Source organism: Sorex fumeus, unplaced genomic scaffold, assembly GCF_029834395.1.
Source record: "Sorex fumeus unplaced genomic scaffold, SorFum_2.1 ptg000006l, whole genome shotgun sequence".
Lineage (NCBI taxonomy): Eukaryota > Metazoa > Chordata > Mammalia > Eulipotyphla > Soricidae > Sorex > Sorex fumeus.
This window is the reverse complement of record NW_026606063.1, coordinates 489,190-502,745: the sequence shown is the minus strand read 5'-3', so window position 1 is coordinate 502,745 and position 13,556 is coordinate 489,190. Positions and strand designations below refer to the sequence as shown.

At 65.6% G+C, this 13,556-nt stretch overlaps 1 protein-coding gene across 1 annotated transcript; it reads right to left on the bottom strand.

Moving 5' to 3' along the window:
* Positions 1-1,306: 1,306 nt before the first annotated feature.
* On the bottom strand, positions 1,307-12,789 carry CD34 (CD34 molecule). The gene is made up of 8 exons (XM_056127369.1): positions 12,726-12,789; positions 8,117-8,311; positions 7,185-7,432; positions 5,990-6,070; positions 2,663-2,804; positions 2,500-2,552; positions 2,184-2,348; positions 1,307-1,957 (listed from the first exon to the last, which is right to left on the bottom strand). The coding sequence occupies exons 1-8, from the start codon at positions 12,784-12,786 to the stop codon at positions 1,799-1,801; spliced, it is 1,104 nt and encodes a 367-aa protein (XP_055983344.1). The 5' UTR covers positions 12,787-12,789; the 3' UTR covers positions 1,307-1,798.
* Between the last annotated feature and the right edge of the window lie 767 nt (positions 12,790-13,556).

Genomic DNA, 13,556 nt, shown 5'->3' with positions numbered 1-13,556 from the left:
CATGACTCATGGACACGGGGACATACGTGACAGTGCCTGCTCATGCACTCATGTGGACACGTGCTAGCACATGCTCGTGGACACATATGACACAGCATCTGCTTATGCATACATGGGGCACATGTGACAATCCAACCTCATAAACATGCACCACATAACCTGTGAACTTACATGTTCACACACGTCCATGTATTCACTCATATACACATCATACGTGCGATAGCACAGCCATAGGGCATTTGCCTTGCGCGCAGCTGGCCCAGCCATGCCGGGTTCGATTCCTCCACCCCTCTCGGAGAGCCCGGCAAGCTACCAAGAGTATCTCGCCCGCACGGCAAAGCCTGGCAAGCTCCCCGTGACGTATTCAACACGCCAAACACAGTAACAACAAGTCTCACAATGGAGACGTTAACTGGGCCCACTCGAGCAAATCGATGAACAACAGGAGGACAGTGCTACAACTTGTGTACACGTTACACACCACTTGTACACATTACAAACATGTATACATACCTGCATACACACACCACACCGTAAAATCATCTACACACATCATTCACATACCATGCACACGCACGGTACACTCATATACACGCCCGTGTACACACATCACATCCCATTCGCGTGCACATGTACCCGTGAACATATCACCAGACACTCACATTGCCACACACTAATGCGGGCACACGGCCGTTCCACCCTGGGCAAACCCTAGAGGCACTGAAGGTGATGGCCCGCCCGCGTGGCCGGAGGGAGTCACTCGGGCTGAGGCAGCTCCAGCTCTCTCTGCCCCCATCCCGTGGCTCCGGCCCCTGGGGGCAAGACAGGCCCTGTCCCTGCCCGGCACCAACCGCCCTCGAAGGAAGCCAGGGGTGCTCCGGGTGCAGCGCACGGCCACGGGGGCCTCGTTCTGCCGCTGGGCACTCTCCGCAGGGAGAGAGCCTGGGTGCCCCCCTCCCCGAGCCCCCGTCCCTCCCGGCTGCCGTGCTCAGCACTGAGCTCGGGGTGAGGGTGCTCCAGGCAGGGGTGCAGGCGTGGCACGGCGCACGGAGATGGAGACGCCACAGGCTGCAGGGCCGCAGGAGGCTCTCCCCGGGCTCCACCCTCCGGCCTGCTCAGGCCACCCCCTCTGTGTCTGGGGCCTCGGGCCCCCCAGCCTGGGAGGTCAGAGATCGTGGGGGGCATGCCCCTATACCAACAAGGCCTCGCGGCACACAGACACCAGCACGTGAACCTGCTCTTTATTCACACGCGTTCCCCGCCCCCCCCCCCCAATGCCTGTCTCTGGAAAGTTCCACTTCCAGCGGTCACTGAAGGATCACACTCTCCTCTGGAGGGGCTGCGTGGTGTCCTGGTGCGGGGGGGGGTGGCCAGGAGGGGTCTGCTGGGCCTGAGGCACTCAGTCCAGGCGTCGGGACGGGGCCGGGAGCTGAGGTTTGGTCTGGCTGCCCCGACAGGGCGTGTCCACTGGCCCCCGAGGCAGGAAGACAGAAGCCCTAGCCTGGCCAGAGTGGGGGGAGCCCGGGCCAGTGGGGGCTCTGTTCCGAGGCGGGGGTGCAGGAGGGGTCAGAGGTCAGGGTGCAGCCACTGATGACGGGACACTCGGCCTCTGACTACAAGGAGGGAGCACCGTCGTGGGAGCGGACAGGCCCTGCCTCCACGCCGAATTTCCCTCCCCGCCTCGGGAAGCCCAGAACGGAGGCCAGCAGGGGGCACCAGGAGGACCTGGGCTGGCCCTGGGTTACCCGGGAGTGAGGGAGCGGGGGAGAGGCCACAGGCGCAGGTCGGCGGTGCCCTGTCACAGTTCGGTGTCGGCTACGGTGCGTGGCGCCGAGTGCCCATTTCTGGGTGGGGGCTGGCCGTTCTCCTGAGCCCCGCGGCTGGCAGCGGCCTTGGGCGGCCTCTCTGGGGAGGCCCCGGGCCCCACCCCGTTCTCGGTGAAGTAGGGATCTTCACCCTAGATGGGGCATCAATAAAGGCGCAGGCTCAGTGAGGCTGCACGCGGGTGGGCTGGCCTGCCACTGCTCGGAGCGGTGCCCCAGACTCCCGCGGTCTCAGTGCCCCAGACGCCCGTTCCCTGGACTCCCGGGGGCTGCCGAGTGGGGTGTGGGTGTCGGGCGACAGAGAGTGGCTCCCAGGCCTCACACCCCTCTCCCGCCCCTGTCTGGGCACCCCTGACTGACCAGCCGCTCCCCGGCCGGGCTCCAGCTGTGCCGGTTCATCAGGAAGTAGCCAGCAAGGCCCAGGACGGCCAGCAGGAGCCCCGCAGTGACCAGGGCGATGAGAGTCTTGCGGGAGTAGTTCTGGTGGTTGCCCACGTCCTCCTCGGAGAGGCTGTGCACGCCCAGCTGCAGGGACGGCCACGACACTCAGGCACCCGGGGAGCAGCAGGAGAGCAGCCGCCGCACCCCCATGTGCCCCTCAGCGCTCACCAGAAGAGGCCACGTGGGACAGAGGACGCCCCGGCCAGCCCCCACCCCCCACCCCCAGAGAGCTCACCTTCCTCAGGTCAGACTGGTGCTGTCTCAGAACCTGGAGCTTGCTGGTAAGTTCTGGAATCGGAAACATTAGAGAATCGGAAAGAACACCCACACCCATGCTGTCCTGCCCCCGGCATGCGGCGGAGGGGCTGGCGCAGGTTCCCCCCGCCCCCGGCCCTCACCTGTGCTGTTGGCCACAAGCAGCAGCAGGCAGTCGGGGGTGACCTCGGACTGGGCGAGCCGCCAGGAGCAAGACCCTGCCACCGGCTCCCCGGCACAGAGCACTTGGGCCAGGGCCTCGCCACTGTCCCTCCGGAAGTCCTCCTGCGGACAGAAACAGGGTTGGAGAGAGTGGACAGGGTCGGCCAGGACAGACCCCGTCCCCTGGAAGGTCCCGTCTGGGTGAAGGAGCCGCCAACTCTGGCACAGGCAGACCCCTGGGAAGCCGGCGGGCAGCGGGGGCCGGTGGGCATCGTGGTGTGGGGACCCGGCGGCCTGAGCCGGCAGCTGAAGCACCAGCGTGAACTCTGGACCAGCTGGCTCAGGACACAGAACAGGACCCGCAGGCGGGGTACGGGGGCACCGTCCTGTGACTTGGGGGTTTGCACACGTCCTTCCGAGGGCTCACCTGTCGGCCTCAGCACGTGGGCCTGGGGGCGCATCACAGCTCTCCCCGGGGTGGGCCAGGCTGCAGGCAGGTGACAGTGGAAGTGCTCCCCTGCCCAGCAAGCCCTGGGGTCCATGCCTGGTGGCCCATTCCCAGGAGATGTCTATGGCCAGTGACCAGCCCAGCTGGACCTCAGGGCCGCCCCCCCCCCCCCCCACTGCTAAGAAGAGCAGGAAGGTGCCACTGATCCCCCCCCACTGCGAGGCCCAGCCTGGCTGTGGCTCAACTTCCAGCCACGGCTGCAGCTTGACCCGGTGCGGAGGCCCTTGACCCGCTGACCTCCCCAGTCACACGGAGCCAGTGTCCACGAGGAGCATCTGAGGAAGGCTGCGTGCTGTGGCTGGCCCACCCCCAATCCTGCCTCCCCTCCGGCCTGTCCTGAGCCCTCTGACACATGCTGTGTCCTGGCCACACCCGCATGTACGGGAGACGCAGACTCCCACGTGGAGTCCAAGGTCAGGCCCCTAGTGTTCCACTGTCACCGCTGCCCAGAGGTGGTGGCGCCTGGGAGGTGTCCACCTGAGCGAGTGTGCACCGTGTGTCCTGCACGTGTGTCCCATGACAAAGGTATCCAAAGCACACGTGCCAAGCAGCCGTGCGTGTGTGGCTGTATGGACATATGCCACGTGTGTGCCCTTTCTATGACACGCGCAGGTGGGCCAGAGGACACGGGAGCACACATCGTGTTAAGTGTGTGCTATGAACGCACTGTGTCATGTGTGCCTACATAATACCAGGTGCCACTGTGTGCACATCACACGCACACACCCTGCCATGGGCACACAACAGTGCACACGAGTCATGTGCCTCATGCATGCAATGTGGTATGTGTCACTTGTGCGCGTGCGTGAGTGGTGTGTCTTGCGAGTGTCTGGTTAGTTGAGGGCTCTGCTGGTGGGCATGGGAGGCCCTTCTCTCCAGTACTGGGCCAGGCTAGCCGTCACCTCCTCTGACCCAGACTCCAGGAAAACAGCAGCGTCCTCCGAGGACAGCCTTGCCCCAGGCCCCCAGCACTCCCCCCCTCCCCCCTTCCCCCCTCCCGTCCAGGTGCTTCCAAAGTGCAGTCTTGGAAGCGGAGATCAGCATCCCAGGGGCCCAAGACGGGGAGCGGCCACGGGAAGAGGTTCATGGATGCGAGCGTCCAGCCTGGACACACAGAGGGACAACGTCCATGGCTAAGACGCAGGCAGGAAGCATGTAGAATGCTGGGCGAAGGGCCCGCCCAGAGTCAGTGAAGCTCACGTCGAAAGGGGTCCCCCAGCTGGCCCAAATCCCGGTCCTCCTCGGGGTGGGGGGCAAATGGTGACCCTGGCAGGACTGCAGAGCCCAGGACCCTGCAGGCACTCTGTGGCATCAGACCCCGTCAGGTTCAGAGAAAGGTGCTCCTGGCTCCATCCCAAAACACCTGGCCGCCTGCCCCCACCTCTCTGGTCAGCAGGGAACCTGAAATGGCACCACGACCATGAGTGGGGGGGGGAGGCGGGGCGGGGCGGGGGTGCTGCCAGAGAGCAGAGGGCTCTGCAGGTGCGAAGTCCAGTGACCAACCCAGCGAGTGTGGACGGAGAGGAATGAGGAACACTCCTATGCTCTGAGCAGAAGGGAACTAGCTGTAGCCGAAGCCGCAAAAGCAACTGCCAGGCAGGTTCCGGGGTGTAGCTGGAAGAGAGGGACCCCAAGCTGGAGGGCGGCTGGGGTGCAGCTTCAGCACCGCGGCTGAGGGCTCAGCCGACTGCCCCCCATGGGTGGCTCACGGGAAGGGGCCCAGGCGTGCCTGACCCGCACGTTCCTGTGCCCAGTCCTTGGCCACTGTTAGGGTTCTGGCTGAATTTTCACTAATGCGTACAGCAATTTCTTCCAGGAAACGGACATGGACAAGAGATTGGTCCACTCCAGCGGCATCAGCAAGTCCGGGAAATGTGTGCTGCTCCCCCAGTGCTCAGCAGCTTCGGGTGCTCGAGGATCGGTCATCCCCAGCCCCCTCGGGGGTGTGCACCCGTGCAGGACCCAGGGGGGAGCAGAGGAGGCGGGAGGGGAGCTGAGTGTCCACACGGGGCTGTCCTTTCCACCAACCGAGCCCTGGAAGGCCACCGGGACTTCAGGGACACCCTTGGCGGGGGCTGTGCTGGTGGACAGAGGTGACAGCGCAGCAGCCTCAGGAGCAAAGTGAGACACGCACGTGCCCGCAGGGTCGGGCAGGGGGCCTGAGCCAGGCTCCATGCACGGGGCAGGAAGGGCACCCCGGAAGGAGCAGAGCTCAGGTCCCTGTCTGCCCCTCAGGCCCCACACGGAAGAGTGCTCCTGCACTCAGGGACACAGACCCACCTGACCAGGGGACAAGGGGACAGTGGCCGTCCGGAGCACGGGCAGTGCTCTGAAGGTGAGGCGAGATGGACCCGGGAACTCTCCCCGTGCACACCTCCACGAGTGGTCGCATGAACGAACCCTCTGTTCCGTGGCTCCTCAGGCCACCAGAGAGGTCGGGCGCCACCGGGACTGGCGGGGGGCCTCGAGGATGGCTCCCTTCCTGCATCCCTCCCCAGAGGCTCATTCCCAGCCAACGGGAGCCCCCAGCAGAAGGCTCGGCCCCTCCGCCACGGGAATCCCTAGCCCCCAAATCCGAGATCCACAGCAGGTGGGAGAGGGGCTGGACCCTGAGGGAGAAGCCTCACGTGTTGTCATTGTCTACTAAGCCGAAGGCACCCGAGAAGGGGAATGGGACAAAAAGAGGCCAGCCCTTCCTGCACAGGCGGGCGCTCAGCCCTGAAGCAGCAGGGGTGTGGTGTGTGGAGGCAGGCAGGGTGGAGGGATGTGGGATGGGGTGGGTGGGCACAGTGGGGCTTACACAGCTGGCCGTCTCGTTCCGTCTCAGGCAGATACTGTGGCCGGCTCGCACCTCCTTCACATGGGAACACCGGATTTCCCCCTGGGTGGGAACAGACACTCAGCCGTGGCCTCCCTAAGGGAAGGGGGTCCCGCTCTCTGCACCCCAGCCCTCGGGCCGCCAGCCTGCAGCACCTGGCTCGCAGGCAGAGACCCCGGCTGGGGGCAGGCGGGAGGGGCCCCCCCAATCCCCCGCTGGGCGAGCCCTGGACCTCAGCAGTGCAGAGGTGGGAGGAAGGGGGGAGGGTGAGCAGAGCCAGACGGCCTGGGGCCCCACTCGCCTCCCTCAGCCGACACCCTTCACACCAGCCTGCTCTGCCACTCACTCACACACACACATGCATACGCGCACACACGCACACACGCACACACCACGAACACGCACACACGCACACGCACACACATGCACACGCACACACATGCACACACACACAAACACGCACACATGCACACATGGACATGTACGCACATGCGCACGCACACATGCACACATGCACATGTACGCACACACGCGCGCACACACCTGCACACACACGAACAGGCACACGCACACATACCACGAACACGCACACATGACACATGCACATGTATGCACACACGCGTGCACACACATGGACACACACGAACACACACCACACGCACACATGCACACGCACACAGATGCGCACACACGCACACACACACGCACACACGTGCACACAAATGCACACATATGCACACACAGGTGCACACACATGCACACACATGCACACACATGCAACACACACACACAGCGCGCACACACACACACAACACACACACCCTGCATCTCAGCGAGCCTGCTGTGTCCACCCTGGCCCTGGCTCTGCACATGGGCGGCCAGCCCACTGCCTCCAGTCCCAGGGCTGTGCCAGTTCCAGCCTCACGAGCCACAGGCTCGGTCCGAAGCCTGTGGGAGAAGCAGCCCACTGAGTCGGGGACTCTCGGCCCTGGGGAGGCCGGCGAGCAGAGGGGGCCAGCAGAGGGCCCCCACGCCCAGAAAAGCAGCCCCTGCCTCCGCAAGGGGGGCCACACGTCCCACCCCTGGCTGGGAGGAGGAGGTGGCCCAGCAGATCTGGAAGAGGCACAAGAGGGGGCGTGAGGTAAACCGAGGCATCCTCCAGAACAGGCTCACCCACCTTGATGACATTTACGGTAGGGGAAAGCGATGTCTGGAGGTCCAGGAGGGGCACCTCAGGGCTTGTGTTGTTGTCCGGGTGGGCCACGGCAGTTCCAGGGGACGTGCTGGGCTCTGGAGTCACCTCCGTGGTCGCAGAGTTGTTCGGGGCAGAGGAGGGTGTGCCGGCGGAGGAGGTCTGAGTGGGAGACGCCCCAGTGGCAGGGACCAGTGTGAGCCCAGAGGCAGCCGAGGTGCTGGCAGCAGCATCTGAGAGGAAACAGAACACGTGTGTGTGCGCACGTGCACACAGGCACACACCACACACGTGTGCGGATTCTTGCAAGGACACACAGGGCCCGTGAACACATGCAGCAGGTAAATGTGCACATAGTGGACAAACACACAACACATTCTCCCACGTGGCAGGCGTACCGTGCACCCATGATGTGTGTGCACAACCATGTATGCACATGCAGTGGGCACAAGGGCACACACATCTACACACGACACCCTTGGGATTCATGTGCAGTGGACATTCACATGCTCACATTCACACACATGCACGGACAGCAGGGACACATGGACACACGTGACAGTCACGAGGCACACACAAGCACACCCCCTTGTACATGCACACACCTCGCTCACAGGGACACCCGAAACCAGAAAGGCCAGTGTGCGCTCACCTTCACACGATGACCACGCCATGACTCAGACTTTGACTGACCGCCCCAGCCCCCAACTGGCTCCCTCTCGGGAGGGTCACGGCACAGCGACCAGAGGGGCCTGGGAGGGGACCCGAGAGGGGGCCTGGGAGGGGGCCGAGGGGGGGCCTTCCAGCGCAGCCTGCAGTGCTGCCCACCCGTCAGTGACCTGCTGGACCCACACTGCAGATCCCAGGACCCTGCCGGCCCCCCTCAGTGCCGCTGGCCGCGTCGCGCTGGCCCGTACCTGTGAGTGCAGACGTGGTGCCACTGCTCCCCTCAGCCACGGGGGGCGAGCTGGTGTCCCCAGGAGGGCTGCTCGGAGGAGGAGACGACGGCAGTCTGGGCTGGAGCGACAGAGCTGTGGGAGACGCCTGCACGCTGGAGGATTCGCTGGCCCCGAGCGTCGTCACGGCGTCCAGCTCCTCCCCTACAGCAGAGGCTGCAAGACAGGGAAGGTCACCCCGGGGCAGAGCCCCAACACAGCACCCGCTCCCAGCCCTGGATCTGAGCCCTGGACTCAGACTGCAACAGCCCCCCTGCCCCCCATCTCCCGTTACTGTAGGCGCATACCCCTCCCTGAGCCCCGTGCCCTGCCCTGTCCTGCCACTCACCCCGGGTGCCACCTCTCCTGCACTACACTCCATGGATCAGAAACCCCGCATCTCGCCCAGATTGCTTCTCGTTCCCTTGGGAAGTCCCGGCCTTTTCTCCCAGTCACCTCCAGGTAAGGGGGTCTGCGCGTCCTGGGAGCTGTCGCAGGAAGGCCCAGGCAGGGGTCTGCAGCTCGTGAACCCCTGCAGTTTGGGTCACGAGAGGGGTGTGGCTGGGCCCCTCTGCACACGGGGGTGGGGGGCTGGCGTCCATGGCTGGGAGGACCCCTGCTGCAGGGACCAGGTTGGGGAACCGGGGCAGATGGCAGGACCTGAGGGACCCTCACGGGAGTGATTTGTGACCTGAAGCATTAAGAGATTGTTGGGTCTCTGCAGTGCTCTGAACCACCTCAAACGTGTGGGTGCACGCATGTCCTGCCCATGAATGTGGGGTGCTGTGCTCTGGCCACAGACATGGGTGCACACATGACCTGAGTCATGTCCCAGGGTGCTGTCCCTACAGAAAGGCCCTGGAGGTCCCAGACCCCTTCAGCTAGTCCCCAGGTCCTCACGGAGTATGGCTGGGCCTTTGGGGGTGCCAGGGGCCTCTCGGGGCAGGAACCCAGGGGCAGTGTCAGGCTGGGGTCAGAGGAACAGGGGGTCGTAAGAACAGCAGGTGGGCAGGTGGGAGTACCGCATTTGACCCCCACGCTCGGGGGGGCTGCATCTCTCGCTCCTGAGCCGAGGGGGCGATGCCTACACCCCCCGTGAGACCCCGTCCGCTGAGGGATCTCAGACGAAGCAAACAAGAGTGTGCCCAGCAAGGTGACGGCAGGTGTGACCTCCTCGCCCCCAACCCCCCCCCCCCCCACACACACACACACACAGAGCCAGGGACTAGCCATGCACTACAGAACCCAGAACAGCAAATCCCCACAGGCTCTGGCGGACACAGGAAACACCCACCTCCCCCATGACCCTGGGCTGAGTTCGAGCTGGGATGTTGGAGACCCCGAAACAGGCATGGACGGGACAGGTACTGGTGTGTGTGAGCTGGACAGGGCCCCTGTCAGGCTTCGGGTCACCCTGGCCAGAACACAGGAGGGCCACAGGGCCACAGCGCTGGTGACTCCATCACAGTGCAGGGCCCACATGGGGACCAATGGGCAGATCAGAGTCTTTCTGCTCCTCAAGCGACCCAGACCTGGAGTGCTCTGGCCAGAGCACCTAAGTAGCAGGAGTCCTGCTCCCTCCCCTCACCCTGTCCCAGTGCATCTGCAGGACTGGCAGGAGAAGGTGCGGGGGGGGGGGGGGCTCCCAGAGCTGGGGCACCCCTAGTCAGGGTGACAGCTGCTGCTCTGGAGCCCAAGGCTTGAGCTCGTCCTGAGAGCGGCATCTGGGCAAGCAGCCTCCAGGGCCAGAGCCGCTGCTCACGGGAAAGGCTACGGCCCACGGAGAACCCGGGGAGGGCGAGACACACAGTCCCAAAGCCTTGGTCACCCTGGAGCACTGCCCACTCACCCACGACAGCCCCCAGGAGCCCAGGGAGTCCTGGCACCCTTCTCAGGAGCAGGAGGGTCCCAGAATCACCTAAGCACACTCCAAAGAGGCCTGAAACGTGCTCTCAAACACATTTCAAACACGCTCCAAATATGCCCAAGCAGGCCTGGGACGGGGCCTTCCTGAGAGGCAGTCGCCCAGCCTCTGAGCAGAGGGTGGTCACTCGGGGCCACCCCACACAGGACACGAGCAGGACTGGAATAGGATGTGGTGGCACCTGCCCTCTGCGTGACTGACCGGGGTCTGTCCCCAGGACGGCACCTGGCCCCGCCCCTTCAGATCCCAAGCGCCACCGGAGGGACCCAGCACCCACAGAGGGACACACTAAATCACTGCTGGCGGGCTGAGCACCACCAGGAGGGCCCAGGTCTCCTGAGCACCACTAGGGAGCCCCCCACGCCCCAAAGCGAACCAGGAAAACCCAGCAGGGCTGAGGAGGGTGAGCTGGAAGAGGGCCGAGGTCCCGGAAGGGGAGTCCTGTCTTTCCGGGAGCACGGGCACACAGAGTCTGGGCCACGCTGCTGCGAAACACACGTGACATCACGCCTCAGGCACACAGGCTCGGTGGGACCCGCACCCTGCTCCCTAGTGCCTTCCTCGGGGTGGGCCCTGTCTGTCCCCGCCAGGCAGCCACACCCTCACCCAGGCCCAGGACACAGCAGCTCGGCCGCTCTCCACTGGCCGCTCCCCCCTCCCCAGGCCTGGACTGGACCCCGGCTGGACCCCAACTCTCCCGGCGTGCTCCCCCTCCACACCCACGGCCCCCGCAGCCGCCAGCTTCTCGCCACGACTGAGGAAGGTTGGCCTCAGTTCCCGTCTCCAGAGTCCCAGGGCTTTGGGGAACTCCCCCACCTCTCCTGGAGGGGACGATCCCTTGCTCCCCCCCCTCCGAGAAGTGAGCCCCTGGGGAAGTGGCGGTCCCTGTTTCCAGGCCTGGGGGCTCCCCGAGTACAGGTCTGGGGAAGGGAGCTCAGCCCTGCAGACCAGCCCCGAGCGAGCGAGCGAGTGAGGGAGCGGCTGGCTGGGTGGGCCAGTCCCTCCCCGAGGGGAGAGGGAACTTTTGTCTCCAAGAGGATTTCTCTGCCAGACTTGGCACTCCCGCCCCCAAAGCCTGGAGCTAGAGCCCTGCAGCGAGGCCAGCAGGGCGATGAGGGCACCCTTCCGACCGCCTTGGTTAGAGGGGCCCTCACTCAGCCGATCCAAAGGGTGGAGTCGCTGGAAAGTATCTGATAAAATTCTTTTCCTTTTCTTTCCTCCACTCCGACATGTGACCCCAGACAGGATATGGGTGTGGGAGCAGCAGCCCCAAGGATGGAGAGGAAGAGGAGGAATGTGAAGTGAGGCTCCCGGAGGGGGCGGGCTGCAGCAGGCGAGGGAGGACTCCCAAGGGCCAGTGGGGGTCCCCAAGCCTGACTCTGGCCCCTTGGGTGGGGGGCTGTGGATCCCCACCTCACACAGAAACTCAGAAAGCTCCGAGGTGCTGCCAGAGGTGATAGCACAGCAGGAGGGTGTCTGCCTTGCACGGCCGACCCGGGTTCAATTCCCGGCATCCCATATGGTCCCTGAGCACCGCCAGAAGTAATTCCTGAATGCAGAGCCAGGAGGAACCCCTGTGCATCACTGGGTGTGACCCCCCCCCCAATAAAAGAAAGAAAATTTTGAGGGTGTGAGTGGCAGGAGCTCACAAACCCCATCTCGGATCACAAGGGTCCCACAGGCATCTCACAGTCCCCCAGACACCCCAAGATCCCCAATGAACCCCAGGGCCTCCCAGGTACCCCAGGATCTCAAGGCACCCCAAGATTCCCCGGACATCCCAGGAAAGAAGGAGAACCACTTGTGCCAGGACATTCATGGGGGCTGAGAATTGGGACCACCCGTCCCCCCAAGCCCTGCATGGAAACCCAGCCTGAGCAAGGCCGGCAGTGCTGGAGCCGGGCAGTGTGGGGAGCGGCCTGACCCGGGGAGCACTCCGAGGGACCACTCAGGGGCCGCAGCCTCTGTCCACGGGGAGGGGAGTCGTCCCGGCCCGTGGGGGTGTGGTTGTGGGGTGAGGTCAGAGCGGGCGCAGGGCTTCGAGGCTGGGCGGGCGCCAGGAGCAGACGCGCATCACCCGGCCTTAGAGACCTGGGGACGGAGGGGCTGGGGAGCCGGCCCGGGCGGTGGGGATGGTGCGTCCAGCCCCCCTCCCCCGCCCCCGGTCCCTCGCTCCTCCGCCCGCCCGCGAGGACGCGAGGGAGACGCGGGCCAAGGGGTGTCCTCCTCCCGGCCCGGCCCGAGAGCCCCAGCTCGGAGGACGCCCCCAAGGTAGCCAGTAGAGGGGACCCCGCGACAGCGCAGCGGGCAGGGCGCTCTCCGGGCACGCGCGGGAGACCCGCACCCCATGTGGTCCCCAGCCCGGGGTGAGCCCTGAGCATCGCCGGTGCGTCCGGACCCCAAACCGAACCGAAGGAGCGGGTGTGGGCGCGGCTCCACCTCGGCGCCACGCTCCGGGGCCGCGGGCTGCGCCCACCCGGCTCAGAGCGGCGAAGCCCCCTCGGCCGTCGGGGCGCCGAGCGCGCACCCCGGACGCCCCGCGACGCCCCGCCACGCCCAGAGACCCCGGGACCCCCGGCGCCCCGCGTGCCCCGACACCCCCCGACCCCCGACGCCCCGCGACCCCGGCCCCTCGCGCCCCCCGCGCCCCGCGCCCGCGCCACTCACGCAGCAGCGCCAGCAGGCACAGCGCCGCCGTCCAGCCCCGCGTCCCCGCGCGCCCCAGCATCGCGCCCGCTGCGCTGCGCCCGGCGCCCCCCGAGCTGCTCCCGCCGCCCGCCCCGCCCCTGCGCCGCCCCGAGCCGCGGGGGTGGCGCCAGCCCGCCCCGCCCCGCCCCGCCCCGCCCCGCCCCTCCGGCCACGGGCAGTATCCCCGGAGACCCCCGGGAGGCTAGGGGACCCGCGCAGCCCCGCGCACGCAGTCCCGTCGGCAGCGCGCCAGGCGTTGACTTAGCTAGAGGGTCTTCCTGCGCGCCCCCTCATCCCTTGGCGTGGCCGGTCACCCCGCTCCTACGAGGCCGACCTCCCTGGCTCCCGCTCTGGAAGGCAGAGCCGAGACTTCCTTAACTCCACCTGCTGCTGCCTGCAGGGCCTGGTGTGCCCTTGTGTGGGCTCTGATCAGGTCAAGTCAGGAGTAGTGGTGAGCAGGGGAGAGGCAGGGAGGGATGGAGAGAGGTGGGGAGGGGAGGGGAGAGGGAGGGGAAGGGAAGGGAGAGGCAGGGAGGAAGGGATGGAGAGAGGTGGGGAGGGAAGGGGAGAGGCAGAGGAAGGGAAGGGAGAGGGAGGGAAGGATGGAGAGAGGTAAGGAGGGATGGAGAGAGGTAGGGAGGGATGAGAGAGAGGTGGGGAGGGGAGGGGAGAGGCAGAGGAAGGGAAGGGAGAGGCAGGGAAAGGGAAGGGAGAGGGAGGGAGGGATGGAGAGAGGTAAGGAGGGATGGAGAGAGGTAGGGAGGGATGAGAGAGAGGTGGGGAGGGGAGGGGAGAGGCAGAGGAAGGGAA

Coding starts and splice junctions, on each gene's coding strand:
- CD34 (XM_056127369.1), bottom strand. CDS start 12,786: ATGCTGGGGCGCGCGGGGACGCGGGGCTGGACGGCGGCGCTGTGCCTG. Junction 2,553..2,662: donor GCTTGTGGCCAACAGCACAG/GTGAGGGCCGGG, acceptor TTCCGATTCCAG/AACTTACCAGCAAGCTCCAG. Junction 1,958..2,183: donor GCCCGGCCGGGGAGCGGCTG/GTCAGTCAGGGG, acceptor TGCCCCATCTAG/GGTGAAGATCCCTACTTCAC.